Source organism: Numenius arquata, chromosome 8 (assembly GCF_964106895.1).
Source record: "Numenius arquata chromosome 8, bNumArq3.hap1.1, whole genome shotgun sequence".
Taxonomy (NCBI): domain Eukaryota; kingdom Metazoa; phylum Chordata; class Aves; order Charadriiformes; family Scolopacidae; genus Numenius; species Numenius arquata.
Window position 1 is genome coordinate 4,811,975 of NC_133583.1, and position 15,816 is coordinate 4,827,790.

A 15,816-nucleotide genomic window follows, 5' to 3' on the forward strand; every position below is an offset into this window, starting at 1 on the left:
TTTTAAAAACCACACAATCACAAAGAAAAACAGCTTCTTACTGCCTAAGGTTTGGGGGTGTTCTGCTCAAGTACCTGTTCCCATAGACAGCAACCTTTTATGTTCTGAGGAGAGCATAAGCAAAATATAGAAAAATAAATAAAATAGCTTCTTACAGCCTAAGGTTTGGGTGCTGGGTGGTGGTTTAGTATGTCCCCCACAGGTCACACTCTCTTGAGATCATATGCAGAAACATGGAAAAGGATATCCATCTTTCTTTTTCAGAAAGAGAAAGGCTTCCCCCTACATCCCAAAGCTCTTGAGATCGCAAAGGATGGTGCCCTGGGTGCTCTGGATGCTTTGGCAGCATGGGAAGTGGGCTCGGAGACAGACCCTGAGCTCCTTGTTGAAGATGAAGCAGAGGATGGGGTTGACCCCTGCCTGGGCAAACGTCATCCAGACGGAGGTGGTCAGGTAGACCTGGGGGATGGAGCTGGCCTTAATGAAGACCCGCAAGTAGCAGGCTACAATGTAGGGGGACCAAAGGAGCAGGAAGAGCAAGGTGATCATGTAGAACATCTTGCAGAGCCTTTTCTCCATCTTAAACTCCTCCAGCACCAGCAGCCTCTTGATCTGGCTGTGGGTGGCCTGCCTTATGCCCACGAGGGTGGGCGGCGTGGGCCCCCTGCCAAAGCCAGCCGTCCAGTTTGCAGCTGCTTGGCCAGTGGCTCCCGGCCCGTGGAAGGTCCAATTCTGGCTGATGGCCGGTACCAGCTGAGCCGGCTTCATCTTGCGGTGGCCGTGGATGAAGAAGAGCAGCTTGATGTAGACCAGGTGGGTGGCGGCGATGACGGCCGCCAGCATGAGCATGAAGCCCAGCGTGTCGTTGGCCTTGACGTAGCGGTGCTCGAAGATGCACTGCTCCTCCTCCCGGATGAACTTGTAGGTGCCCACGTCGAAGACGGGGGGGAAGGCCATGGCCATGGAGAGGGTCCACACCATGCACACCACAGCCAGGCAGGTCCAGCCCGTCATGCGCTTGGCGTAGAAGCGGTGGTGGGCGATGGCCATGTAGCGCGTGACCCCCACGCAGAAGAGCAGGAAGGCGGCGTGGAAGCAGAAGAGCACGGCCAGGAAGGCCAGCACCTTGCAGCTGAGGGGCCCGTGGGGCCAGGCGGCCCCGCTGCGCACCGACAGCATGACGAAGGGGAAGCAGGCCAGCGAGCGGAGCCCGTCGGCCAGGCAGAGGTCCAGCAGCAGGTAGTAGGGGGCGCGGTGCAGGTGCCGGTCCTTGAGGATGAGCCAGGCGAAGAGCACGTTGCCCGCCAGGCTCACGCAGAGGATCAAGCCCAGGGTGGCCAGCTTCAGCCCGGAGGCGCTCAGCAGGCCGCCGGCGCTGGGCAGGTGCGGGCTGCTGCTGCTCCCCAGCTCGCTGCTGTTCGCCATCGGGTCCTTCCTCCTCCTCCTCCTCCACCACCACCACCACCTCCTCCTCCTCCTCCTCCTCGGCGGCGCCGCGCAGGCGAGGGCCGGGGTCTCAGCGCCGCGGCAGCGCGCCGGGGCCGAGGGCCGCGCCGCCCGCCGCCCCCATGCCCGCCGCCGTCCTCCTCCTCCTCCTCCCGCCGCCGCCCCGGCGCCGCGGGGCGCTGCCGCCGCGCTCCCCGCGGGCCATGCGGCTCCCCCTGCTCCGCGGCCGCGCTAGGGCCGCGCCCGGCGCCGCCGCCGCCCCATCGGGGATGGGGGATGCGCTGCGAGGGGAGGGGAGGGGAGGGGGGGCCGAGGCACGGAGCGGCGCGGAGCCGCCCCCCTCCTCCTCCGCCGCCTCCTCCCCTTACCGCCGCCGAGCTACCGCCGCTCCTCCGCGCCGGGCGAGGGGCCGGCCGAGCCTGCGCACAGCGGCGGCGGCTCTGCCCAGCTCCCGCCGAGGACAATGGGGTAAATCCCCCTTCTTCCCTTCCCTTCCCTCCTCCTCCTCCTTCCCTCCGCCCTGCCTCCGCCCCCCGCGCAGCCCGGCCCCTGCGGAGCGCGGGGCTGAGTCAGGCGCGCAGCGGCGCGGAGCGGCGCGGAGGTCCCGCTGCCGCAGCGGGGCGCGGAGCGGAGCGGGGGGGATGTAGAGGCGGGGGGGGGGTAGGATGGGGGGATGCCGAGGTGGGGCTCGGAGGCATCCGGGGTGAGGGCGGGCATCCCTTGCGGCGGTGGGGTGGGATGGGGCGGGATGAGATGGGGTAGGGTAGAATGGGGTGCAGTGGGGTGGAATGGGCTGCGATGGGGTGGAATGGGGTGCGATGTCCAGGCACCTCTGCCATCCCGCTGCGGTGTGGCCTCGGAGAGCCCCCATGTCGTCTTCTGGAGGTGGAGGGGTGAAGCCGTTTTTAGCTTATGGAGCTGATGTATGTGTGTGCGTGACACAGGTGTGTACATGCCTATATACACACGTATCGATAGCTACCGCATATATGTATCGATCCAGTACATTAGCAATATACTTGTGTCACATTCATCGATGTGCTTTTGCTAGACTGAGCCATAAATAGCCATTTAACTCTCTCTGCACGCAGGGGAGGCAAGTCCGGTAGTGCCTGTTGCAGTGGAGTGTCCAGGCATGTGGTCCCTTGCTGGGCAGGGAGGTTTGCAGAGGAAGGAGGTTTCCAGCAAGCTCGTGTGGCAAATGTTTCGGTGTGAGCATTGAGGAAAAGCTGCCTCTGGAAGTCGGGAGTCTGACATTTGGGATCTGACTGGGGTTCCTAAGAAGGCAGAATCCAGAGATGGCAAAGTGTGCCTATCGCGCATGGATGCTTTCGGTGGGTCTGCGTTGTGCAGGGGGTTTACCCGCTCCCAGGCTCTGTCACACAGGGCTCACAGAGGGCTGGGGCAGGTTTTTGTGAGCTGGGTAAAAACCTTTGGCCTGACTAGCACAGAGCTGCTGCTGGTGCACCCGTACTGTTGGCACGGGTTTATAACGGGCAGTTTAATTAATGTAGGCCCCTGAGACGCAGATCCTTGTCCTCTCTCTCCCACTTTGCCATCCTTGTGTATGTAGGGCAGGGCCTCGCTGTGTGCCTTGTACGGCACGCACCACCGCGTGGCCCTGGGCTCGCTGGAGATGCTAATGCAATTAGCGTACTATTACTGAGTTTCCTTCATGGCCTCTTGTGAAGGACACGTCGTCTGAAATCCTTTTTTTGAGCATTCTATTAAAAGCCCTCAGTAAATTCAGCGTTATTCCAGAAGCGATAGCAATTAAATTGTCTGCATCAGCCCCAAAAGCAGATGTCGGCGGAGCAGCTTCTGGCTGGTTTCAGAAAGTCTCACTGCGTGCGGTGGGGGCCAGGCACCGACCTCGACCGTGTCACCAGGCTTCCAGAGCAGCTCTGCTGAGCTTCTGGCATTTAAACAGTGGTGGAACCCAAACGAGACTTTGGCCCAAAGATATGTTGAGGGCAATCTGTATCACACGCAGGACTTAATTTGCCCATGGATCTGGTTTGTATCTGTTAATTTATTGCTAGTGTTAGGAGAGCAAAGAAATCCTGAGAGGGGAAAAAAAAGAAAAAAGAAGTAGCAGATAATTGAGGCTGCTTTTTTGCTTCCTACCAGTACATCTGAGCTGTTTTCAGTTCTTAGGTTTCTCATTTGCACCGAAGTTCTACTGTGACAGAGAATTGCCCACGGGTTGTTCAGTGCTTTGTGCAATTTTCAAGGCGTTTCTCACTTTCGTGCAGCGACTCCAGCGCCGGGTGCGCGGTGTCCCCTCGGCAGCCCCGGCAGCGACGTCAGGAGCGGTGTCTTTCTGGAGGAGCCGGGGACACCGTGTACCTCCGCTCGCCGCCGGTACGACACGGGACCGCGTTAACAGACTCTCCCAGGTGGGGTGCCAGCAGCCAAAGCGCTTTGCCAAGCACGAGTACGAGCATCGGTTGTCCTTGGGGGCGCGTGGCTTTTTCGGAGGAGACCTTAGGGCCCGTGTTAGCTCTGTGATCTCTGCCATCAAGCGAGCGAAAGGGAACGACACACCTGCTTCCCTCCTCCGTGCCTGCGGGTAGGGTTTCTCCTCTCCCTGAACGCTCGCCAGCACAGCTGAGCTGGCTCGGGAGCTGCCGTAATTCACTGCTATCTTGCCAGGCCAGCAGCAAATTGCTAGCTCATCTTTCTCCCACCTGTAGCTGGGGGGAGGGGGGAGAGCCAGCAGGGAACAGTGTTTCATCCATCTTCCCAGGCCTGCTCCCCTCATGGGGCTGCTATAAGTGGTGTGAGCCAGGAATTTGGGGCCGGTTTCCTTGTGGGGCTGGCTGAGAGGTGCGATGCTAAAGGACCAGCCAAAAGGAAGGGGGAAAATAAGGGGCAGGCAGGGGGGTAGCAGTCTGCATACAAGCAGGCTCCCCACCTCCCAAAGGGACTGGCGTGGGGTTAGACCTGCCAGGATAACTCTGCCTGTTAGTTACACCCCAGCCCTTGTTCTGATCTCCCTGCCAGGGGAAGAGCTCCCCACCCCAGCCGGGTGCCCTATTAGTCAGGGCAATGCGTACACCTCAGGGTGCTTCACCTCTTCTTTGCATCAGGCCCAGCAGGTTGAACCAAGTTCCTCTGCCAGGCTCAGTCTCAGTTTGGACATTAGGACAGTGCCACATTTAACACTATTTGACTAAAAAATGAGAAATTGGGTATTTTTTAACCCCTCTGCTGTTGCAGGGCTGCACGAGGAGCTCTTCCAGCCCACAGGGACTGTGGTGCCTGGGGAGGTGTCCACCGTTAAGACATACCGGGTATATGTTGATTTGGGCATAGCCGGACAAAAGCCAGATCCATCGCAGCCGTCGTGGGGAACAGGTAATTTGCAGAGATTGTAATGAGTGTGTTAAGCTATTTCCCTTTCTCACTTCAGTCACTTTCACGAAATGAGTCTAATGAAGAGCTATTCTGTGCTTACAAAATGGTGCTGCACAAGCTAGATGGATTCCTCTGACCTTTCAATGTGCTTTACTTGAATTGGCTGCCTCTTCATGTTCCCCGCTCACTGCCTCGAACGGGAAAGACAGCTGAAATACCGACTCTTACAGAAAATACTGTGGCATATTGCCTTCTTTCCACCAGTCACTGGTGTTCTTCCCGAAGCCTTAGCTATTTATTATCAGCGGTGTTATTTGTGTTCTTGTGTTTGGGAGCTCTGCATAACATTTCTGGAAAGAGAAGCATCCTGTAGCCTTGGTACTACTCTAGTAGAAATCAGTGTTATCTCTGGTGTGACCTAAGAGAAGAAGTAGGAAATGCCTGGACATGCCTGAAGGACAAACCCAGAGCCCCTCCATGGCTGAGATGTCACAGGGAAGCGGGACGGGTGAGACGACTCAGCCAAAACAATTTTGCTGTCAGAGAAAATTCAGGCGAGGAGGGGTTTTCAGGCTTAGTAATCAAGGAGATGGAAAGGTCAGTCTGGAGCAGGAAGGGATATCAGAGGCTTGGGTCGGATGCTAGCACAAGAAAGATTCGGATCCTCCTTCCCAGTTTCCTGCAATTCCCAGACAGCTCTCCGGATGACAGTCATTATTTGTGTTGTCTTTGCACCTAACGGAGTGAGTCAGGGACCAGGGTGCTACGTAAGCAAAACAAAAAGCCATCCCTTTGCCAAGGGAACCTAAAACCCAACTGTGAGAAGGGAGCCGGAGCCGGTATGAACCCTAGAGAAGGGGGAGGATGAACGAAGAGTGAGGCTGCAGCCTTGGGAATGGCATCGGCGTAACCGCAGCCATCACTCATCCCTGCAAAGGGAGGAGAGAGTGCAAGGAGATAATGAGGGAGGTTTGTGGGTGTTTACAATGATCATGATAATTGTGACAGTGGCAGAACAGAAGATGACACATGAAGGTAACGTTTGTGCACCGGCTAACATGAAGACAGTGTGAGAAGTTTTAAGTCTGCAAAATTTACAGTTCTACCCAAAATAACTGCTTTGCACAGGAGTCGTGCTTGCCCTCTGTAACCGGGGTGCAGCCATGGTATGTGCCAGTGAAATGAAGACGGATTTAAACCAAGGCTGGAAAACCTCACCCTACCTCTCGCTCGCAGGGGGTCCTGGTGTCAGGTCGGGGATGGGGCACTGGGGACTGCTATCAGGCTGGGAAGAGCACGGGCAAGCAGAGGCCGGATCTGCGGGCAGCAAAACACTAATGAAGCATTTTTGGATGTGGTTTTGTTCACAGAAGTATTAGCACGGTCGTGGAAAAGGTGCAAATGAGACCGAAGTGGATGAGAGTGTTAATGTCAGCGTTGAATCCCGGTTTCCTGGATGGCAGCAGAGGATCTGCAGGCGAACAGTCACATAGCTGCAGCTATCTGGCAGAGAGGTATCTGACAGCTAGCTATCACATTTTTCAAGGGCTTGTTCCTAGCTGTTTAATACTTCATATGCTCTCTTGGGGAGGGAGGAGAGAAGAACGGAGGAGTATATTTGGCACAGCAGGGAAGTGGACTCGGGTCTTTTCCATCCCTTAGTGCTGTGCTGTTGCAGAGGGAGAGAAAGCCTCCTTCCACAGCAGTACTAATCCTCCTCCACAGCGAGCTGAACGTTTTGAACTTGAACAACTCCTCTCATTTTTCCCCCATGTGATTGTGAGTCAGGCTGAGCTTCTCTATTCTTCTCCATAATTGAGTAGGAGATTATTTTGACTGGAAATAACCAGACGCAGGTATCATGGCTGTGAATGCCTCCATGCATGCCACTTGCTAAAAGTTCTGTAGCCTTCTGCAAAGGGAGCTGGTCTTTAAAGACTTTGCTCAATGGAGAGGGAAGAAAAGCAGAGGGGAAGAATAGCTCCTTCCTGCTCACTTCTATCACCAGCTCTGCTAAACGTAACCCGCTGAATTGTTGGTGACACGCTGTTCTTCAGAAGCAGCTCTTTTGTGGAAGAGCTCCCCTGTGAGAAGGGGAATAGCCGCAGTGAGACGGGAAATATCCCTGACGTGATGGCTTTCTACAGGAGCTACAGCGATTCCAGTCCCATGCTGAGAAAGTTAGGAAAGGCCATTCCTCTAAAGTCTCCAGGGGAACCTCCCCAGGCACAGATTTCCCTGTTTCTTCCCTCCCTCTCACCACGGCTCTCTCCCATGGGATACAGGCCAGGGAGGGAGCAGGGAGGGAGCGGAGGAGCGCAGGGCAAGGGAGAAATGGATGCCATGCAAGGCTGTGTCAGGGAGCGTGGCTTCCTCTGCCACCGTGGCCAGATGCTGTGCCTTGCTGGTCCTGGCTCTCGATGGGTACCAGGGAGGAGGATGCAGCCCCTCCTCAGGGCTGAGTTCTAGCTACACGCTTATCCTGCTAGCAAAGCTGGACACTAAGGAGCATTTCACAAGATCAGCCTTTCTCCAGTTTATTCGTAAGTGGGATTTCTTCAGGCTATTAAACCAGCGTGCTGCAGACTAGCCAGCCCCAGAAGTTTTATCTGTGCTGTAGCAACCTCAAGCCACTGCTGTTCTGCTTGTGCATCTCGTGTCTCAGCTGCTTACCGAGGAGCTAATGAGCTTTTGGAGATCCATGGGTGCTATAAACTCCTTAGGCCGGAGATAAGTAGCTTATTGCCTTTCAGAGCCCTGCCAGCCCTTGGCTCTGCCGCTGTGGTGCTGCTCAGGCCCCAAGTTCTTCGTTAGCAGGAAGGGTTATAACGTCTTGCAGTAAATAAGTGTCGTCCTGATTACAGGTGTACACGCGTGTGCTGCAGCCATCTCCATGGGCTGAGGGCAAACAGGCAACAACAGGCTTTACACACTGTGCTGTCACTTCTCCCTGCACGACTGATTCCAGCCCTCACAAACTGCCTTCCCCGCACGGGGGCCGTGCCAGGAGGAACCCACCACCCTCCTCACGGCCAAATGGCCTTTGGCACCCAACAGCAAATTCACCGCGGGCAGCTTCAGAACAAATGGTGGCCATTTGGATTATGAAACAACTTGTGTCCACTGCTGGAGTCCTTTCTCTGCTTTCAGATAGACCTACACCTGCCTAGAAAATTCACTAGGTAAAAGGGGAAAAAGAAAAAGTAATGCACAACCAAAAGTTCATTTTCAAAGTCACTGTGAAAGCTGGTTTTTACTTCCTTAGTATGAATTCAGCCCTTGCTGTTCTCCATCAAGACACAGCCCTTAGCCCTTGCGGTGTCTGCCATCAAAAGCAATCCTGCTGTAACTGGTCAACAGGCTGCAGTTGCTACTCTTAACTAAATGCTAAAGAGAGCCTTCAAATAAAATCTGCATCAAAGCATCTTCATCTTTATTGTGTATTTTAATTTCCTCCCCTCTTTTACATATTACCCAGGAATAATTTGGCCAGCAGCACTCTTTCAAGGTTTAAGTAGGAACATAACTTGGTATACGACTCTCAAATTTTTGTTTAGTTGCTCTCTTTGGAACAGTTTTGGAATTAATCTAATCATCAAGGAGAGTTATTTGAGGTGCCAGAAGTACCTTCTGGTACCATCTTTTGAGTAAATAAAATCTGAAAACTGGTTTCTTTGCTGATCTATTGTCCTTATATGTTACCTTTCCTGTAGGTTTGTACCTGTGCACAGCTTAGACTGAAGCCAGAACGACTCTCTTCTTTTGGCGCTCTGCAAATGGATATCCCCTCCTTGCCTACGAGCCCACAGCTGGTTGAAATGAAAGGATGAGCAAAGCAAAAACCTTCAACGTGCCTAAAACTGTGGGATTTAACAACATCAGAGAGCCCGTGAATATCAGTTGTATGCTAAATTCTTAGTCAAATGGGTGTTGGAGCTGGATGATAACCCAGCAGCGTATCCCCGTGACCGAGAGCAATGGTTTGGAGGTCACTCAAGGCTCTCCAGCACCGCTGCCGAAGCAGTTCAGCCCCACGTCTGGAATTCAAATCAAGCCATCACCAGATTCGTGTTTAAGGGCTGAAAGCCACTAACTAACCCGTCTGTATTTAAATTACTTCTTCAACAAAGGCATTCTCTCTGCATTTAATTTTGAACTATAGAAATAGCACCTAAAAAGGTTTTGCAGTTTAGAAGTGTCTGTGGGTCTCAACCAACTTTGTAGGCTAAGTAAAGCGTGAGAAACATTTTTTTTACTGTACTATCCTATCAACTGAGCTTTTAAGGCAGGCTGATGAAAAGGAATCTATTATTTTAATAGCACTTTCTCTCTGGTAAAAGGTCTTACTAACTTACTCAAGCAGAGCTTGAAATAACAGATAAAAACTGTCAGAAAAGCTGTGGTGTAGTTTGGAGTTAAGTGAAAATTGTGACCAAAATCTGAGCCTACCCAAACCCCGAGTTAAATGCCAAAATGCCCCAGGATTCCTCTGATCGTCGTGCAAGCTGTTAAGGATAACAAATAGCTTATTTGTTTGGGGTTGGGTTGGGTTTTGTCTTGGTTGTTCCTCTTGTGTGAAGGGTTTTTCTTTGGGTCAAATGGGTTGTTTAATTTTTTATTTATTTGGCCTTTTGCTCTTGCATGTTATCTCATAGAGTTCACTTCAATGATGCAGATCTGGTGAGGGAAAACCTCCCTGACCTGTGTTAAACCTGAAGTCTTCACACCTGAGAGGAGGAGGGTATGGTCTTTGGGGAAGATCCAAGAGGATTTCACTTTTTTTTTTTTTTATGGTCTTGAAGAACATTGTTGGGGTTAAATAGAAACAAAGCTTAGGGGGAAAAAAAGAAATTGGTTATGTGCATAGTACAAAAGCCTTGTAGAAAGCCTCTCTGTATCATTTAAATTACCTTTTCAATAAGGACATGATGACTGGGAGGACTGTGGAGAGGTGTATGAATTTCATCCATGCAATGCGTGAGCCCAGCCTGGGAAACAAACCTCATCTGCCAAGTTCTGTAAGGCCATTTCCAGCTTTTCATCTCAAAGGAGGGACCCAGCTCTGCTACCAATAAATAAAGTGGGAATTCTGACGTTGATTTCAAAGGGAGCTAAACTGAGCTCCACGAGAAGGGAGCAATGCTGTTTTTCTTTTTTTTTCATATTAATGTGACTAATTAAATGTTTGTATTTTTTAAGCACTAACTGGGTTTTGATGGTCGTTTAGAGACTTTGAGAAAGTCAATAATTTTGATGAAATAAGACTGTAGACTCCAGAACAAAGTCCACATGGAATCCGTGATGTTGCTAGGATACAGCTATTAGTATTTTCAGTGGCTGGGGTATTTTTTTTGGTGTGTTTTTTTTTTAATAGAGTCGGCCTAACCTCTCTTACAAACCGTAGAAGAATACGTGACTGCCTGATCCCATTTACATGACGCTCCCTCAATTTACGGTAACGAAGCCAAACTTGACCCATTAGTTTCAGCCACTTTGATTTATGAAGAAGAAACACAAAGAGTAATTTTGACCTGAGCTATAGGGAGTATATTTTATCTGAATCTTGATTTCATTAAATGATGTGCAGGATTTTCCTCCCTGTGGGTGATACGTTGCTGAAGTCAGTCTCCCTCTAGTGGTTTATTTCCAGAGGGGCCCTTGGCTTTGCTGGCTTGGACGGGTACCAAATTTGATAGTGTGATGCAGAAAGTTGAATGACCCCTATGAGCTGAACTGCAGAGCAGCATTGAGCTCATAATTTTTAAGAGATGTGCATAAAACCTATAAAAGTATTATTTTCTATGTTTTTTTATATTTTAGAATTTATTTCTTTCTTTTTTACGACATCAGTAATAGATAAGGCTTTCCATCCCAGGCTTTCTCTGCCATACAGGGTAACATGGTTTGCTCAGAGGGTAGGATGTGGCTCTTGCACATTGTTTCCAGGCTGTAAAAAAAAAAAAAAAAAAAAAAAAAATCAGTATTTAAGCTCATGTTCCACATCAAAGCCAATGCCAGATGTGGTGCCAATAACATTCTTTTTGATTTAATGTAACACAGAATAGCATTGTGGATGATGCTATTTTGGGATGCCCACGTTCAGGGAAGCAATATCTAAGTGAAGCACTCTGCAGATATTTTACTGGGCTATAAGGAAAAGAAAGCTGTTTGGAGTTTGTTCCTGACATATAACTGAAATTTGAGGTCTGTCAGGTTCCTTGCATTTATACCCCTGACCTCACCTTTGCTGGGCACCTCTTTCTTTAGCACCTAAGATAATTCCAGGCATGGGGAATAGGAATAGGGGGATGAAAGCAGAAGTCCAGTATCCAAAGCCAAGTAAGAAATTCAAGTCTTTTAATACCTGATGCATGGATTGGATGCCGAGTCAAGCCAGTTCAGCTCTCTGAAAATGGTTAGGTAAAGAGGAAAGGTCTAATCTAAAGCATATTGAAGTCAATACATGCCTTTACTTAACTGTAAAAGACTCTGGATGAGGTTTCGCAAGCGATGGTAACCAGAGAGAGCTGTGATTCTGCAGTGCATCAAGGAGCCTGGAAAGACTGATGTCTTTCCAGCGAGCACACTGATCTGAGGTGGGTAGAGGGCTGGTACTGCCTTCTTTATCTCCACATCTGGGAGAAGTCTGTTCTGTGGTATCCCAGAGGAGCTATTTGGCCTTGGTTTTTCCTTTATAAACTGTAATAGGGAGAAAGCTTGGAGAAATTTAGGATTCCCTGCCCCAGAAGCGAGCAAGCCCCCATTCCGTTTTCACAGACACCTGACAGAGGCTGTGGGATGCCGTCGCCTTCCCGTGACACATTTTACGGTGTCTTCAGTTATGGAACAACTTTAAGGGTAAGGTTTTACTTTTGTTTGACTTAATGCTCAGCTTCTATTGGGCAATCAGGAATCACGATCCCTCGGGAGACTGCTTAAAACACTTCCCTTCGGATGCTGCTCCATAAAAGCTGCACAGCGGTTCCAGTGAAAGCGATTTTGGAGCCAATTTTGTCTTTCATTTTTGTTTTCACTTTTCAGGCTGAAGTTTCCACACAGTGTCCTGGCCAAAGGTGATTTGATTTAGGTTGATAACTTGAGCAAGAACTATTTCATTAGTTTTGCTTATATAAAGAATATGTATTTACTCCTAGAATGTGGAACAAAAAAAGAATATGTATTTATTCCTAGAATGTGGAACAAAATTCTTGTACTTTTTAACAGCTCCAAAGCTAAAAGAGCAGAGGTATAAATTCAGTATGCACTTTGTCCTCTCTGAGATTTATTCTAGCATCACTTAGAGATGGTAAATTAATCAGAGTCCTATGTTTACAAGGAGGTCATGGACACTCAGGAGGTGCCCATGGACGGATGTAATTGTATAGATTTTTTGTTCAGACTTGCACAATGCATATGTAGGAACCTTTTTAGTAAAGAAGGAAGGGATCTAGTTGAACTGCACTCCTTTGTTGGACCACTGAGTGGTTATGTCAATTGTACAAGTTAAGGAAAGGTTCCTCTGCTTTGAGAAGCTCCAAAGACTGACCCAAAAATGGCTCATCACCAGCAGATACCTCACGGTCTCCTCCCAGAGCACGCTATTCCAGCTAACCAAGTGGGTCCCACCGGAGTAAACTTCTACCTCCTGGCTCTCCCTGGCCTTGCATACCTTGGTTGACTTTGATAGGTTCATGCATTTGAAGGAAGACCTCAATGAACGGGAGCCTGCAGCAACCAGCAGTGCTCAGACCTGTGCATGAAACTTTGCATCCCAGACGGGACTGGACACCAGCCTGTGAGAAAAATAGGGGCAGCGAGCCAGTTTGTTTTTAACAAAACAGAGTTATGCAATATCATTTAGTCCTGACATGTTCCCAGTGTGCAGCAAATGAAGAACTCACTAAATACAGTATATCTCTGGCCATATCATTTGAATATAACTTGTTGCCATGACAACCTCTGCTTAACAGCTTGGCTGATATGAAATCATTCCTAGATGAGGGAGCTTTTGCCAAAAGCATTGGGATTCAACACTTCAATATCATGTTTTAGATTTTTAAAAAGCATTTATTTAAGCCTCTGGAAGCAAATATCAAATAAAATCCCTTCATCCTCACCTCTGCTTTGGCTCTCGCTTGATCAGTTTATCTTCCTGGGAACCTCTTCAGGGGCAGCTCTTGTGTTACTTAATATGCTTCTGAAGTCCCAGGCAGTGTTTCAAGAGCAAGTGATCGTGACACCAGCGTTTGGTAGAGAAATTACATTTCATGGCTGTTGGCTCAGCCTGCGAGGCAGCAGGGCAGCGGCAGCAGCTGGGCACAGCAGCCAAGGCTTGTGCTCCAGCCATCCCTCACGTCCCTGAAGATTTAGGCTCCAACCGTCTCCGCCTCAGAGTGAAAAAGAGGAGCTTTGGCTAGAGAGAGGTCTAGCCCAACGTTTCACACAGTTCATTTTGTATCAGGAACACCGAACAAATGAAAACAGGTTATCTATTAGATGTTTCCTAAGGTGTCGTACCTGTCGCCTCAGAAATAGCTGTGGAACGCTTCCAGGGTGGAAACGCAATAGGACTGCGCATATGGTGTTTGTTCCCTTCCTCCCTTCCAGCTGCTACGTGGCATTAGGATACAGCTAAAACAAGCCTGATGTTTTCCTAATATTTCCTAATTTGCAGTTGCCACAGTGATGGTACACAAGTGTCGGTGGGAGAAAGGATGGTCCTGACGGTTTTAAGAGGCAGTCTGCCCCTGCGAACCACCACAGCTTTATATCACGGGGATTCCCCGTGGGGGCTGTGGGAAAAGCCACTGGAACAGGCAAATAACATTTCAAGCACATGTAACATACCCATTGCTGCCAAGATTTTGGGGATCAGCGAGGATTATAAGAGCAGGGATTTAAATCTCAAGTAAAGCCACGGAAAGAGTTATGAAGTATTCGTTGTTTCTTCTGGCTATCATGTGCCTTCTTCAGCTCTAATTAGCCCCAGCGTGGAGCGACTTGGGCCTTTGCTATGGCAAAGAGGTTCAGGTGCCTGAAACTGGGTGCAGGCAAGCAGTGCTAGGAGCACACAGAATGGGGCAGAACAGTAGTTTCCACTCCACTTTGGTTTTTTTTTTTTACCTCTCTCCCAGTTGATACCTGGGAAAACTTCAGCTGTTACCCATCTGAAATCACCTCAGCCAATCTACCGGCTGACTCCTGCTCTTGGCCTGCTTTATAAGGCCTTAGCTGAAAATTATGTGTTTTCCTGGAGAACTCTGCACGTGAAAGGAGGATGTGGCTGGGAGAAGGCGTGAGGAACGGAGCCAGAAGCCCCTTTGCGGTGGTGAGCTTTATGCAACTCATCTCACCTTCGCACCATCTTGTAGCACAGGGCTGTGCCGTAACACAGTTTGTTTATGGTAAATCTGCTTGAGAAGGCACAAAAGCACGGGAGAAGACATCACCAGGGTTTCTTTAAAAAGAGACCTTCCAGATACATGGAAAATATATGTTCTTAATTAAAGAACAAATTCAATATGTTCTTAATTAAAGCCCTACAAATATCTCTCTAAAAGTGGAATTTTTTTGACCTCTGAACTGAGTTTATTCAAGGTGTGCTGGCAGCGCGAGGTAGCTGAGCAGAATCAGGATGCTGTTCTCACCATCATTTTTCCTTGTGAGATCCATCTCGGGAGACTTGTTTTTGCTTCTGTGTCACGACTTCTTAGAAATCTCTGTAGGCAAAGGATGCGCTAATTCAATGCATCCTGTGATTGCCCTTCCTCCACAACCGGATTAATTTACTGTTAGTTGAGATTCCCGCAACGTACCTTGTGCCACTGTGAAGCCTGGTATTTACTGATGTAAACAAGAAATAAACGGAGGCTTTACACGTCTCATTTGGAATAATGATACAGGCTCTGCTGTCTGGTACTCGCTCTGCACCTCAGAGGTGTGGGGGTTGTGCTTCTGTATGGTTCCTTACAGCTCAGATTGTTTGTAACAGAATAATTTGTTTTCAACCTGAGCTATAATGTTTTAAGTGATGAGCAGCTCTCTGATAATGGAATCTGGAGGTTTTCGCTGAAGCGTGTGGTTCCCGTCAGAGGCAGGTGCTGGATTCAAAGTTAGTTAGTTTTGGTAATACACTCTAGTGGGTTTAGCCTTATTTCCAGAGTGCTGCTGCTGCATGTCCAAAAATTAATACTGTGTTGGCAGCCTCAGCAGAGGACACCAGAAATGTGTTAGGCACGGAGGCTGTCAACAGCAGCCACAGAGGCAAGTTGTGGCCCTTCAGGGCTGTAAGAAATTAGCACTCTCCTCCTCTCCTCCTGTCTTCTCCAGCTCTTCTGAGGAAATCTGTGCCTAGATACAGCCATTTATTGTGGTGGGGTTTTTTTTCAGGATTAACATTTTTGGTGGGCTCACCATTAAAATAGAGAGAGAATGCTCGGAGTGGGCATACCAATGAATTTTTAGATTCCAAGCTCTCCCAAATGGTCATTATCTTGCCTTCTATTTAAAGAGGAGTAAATTAAATTGCAAGAGATGGTGCAACTCGTTTTCCAGATCTTATTTAATTTGGCTTAGCAGTTAGCATTTTCCATCTGCACAACATAATCATTAACTTTTTTTGTTTCTTCATTGTCACTGTACAGATTGCTTTTTATGGGTGATCTCTGCCCTTTCCTACTGTTAGATTTTTATTTCTTTAAAGCAATGTGTCTTTTTATTGATTTTTCTTTTAGGATGAAGTATATATAAAATTATTCATCCTACTAAATGTGCTTGCAAGGAAACCTCTGTGATTCATGGTCTTTGATCCTGCTATCACTTATGTGGGTGTTTAACTTTACTACTGTGCACAGTCCCACTGGGGAGAATCTTAATTTAAAAAATACTATTATATAAATAACGTGAGGGTTTTAGCACATGTCCATGCCGGATTATAAGGAACATCTCCCTGTAAAACCAAGCATGCAAATTAAATAGGCTGTAGAGAAGATGACAGATAAATTATCTGCC

The 15,816-nt window shown here is 49.1% G+C and overlaps 1 protein-coding gene across 1 annotated transcript; it reads right to left on the minus strand.

Moving 5' to 3' along the window:
* Nucleotides 1–282: 282 nt before the first annotated feature.
* On the minus strand, nucleotides 283–1,651 carry GPR27 (G protein-coupled receptor 27). The gene is given in 4 exon segments (XM_074152541.1): nucleotides 283–1,428; nucleotides 1,430–1,501; nucleotides 1,503–1,597; nucleotides 1,600–1,651. Coding segments are annotated over 4 exon segments (1,365 nt in total).
* Nucleotides 1,652–15,816: the final 14,165 nt, after the last annotated feature.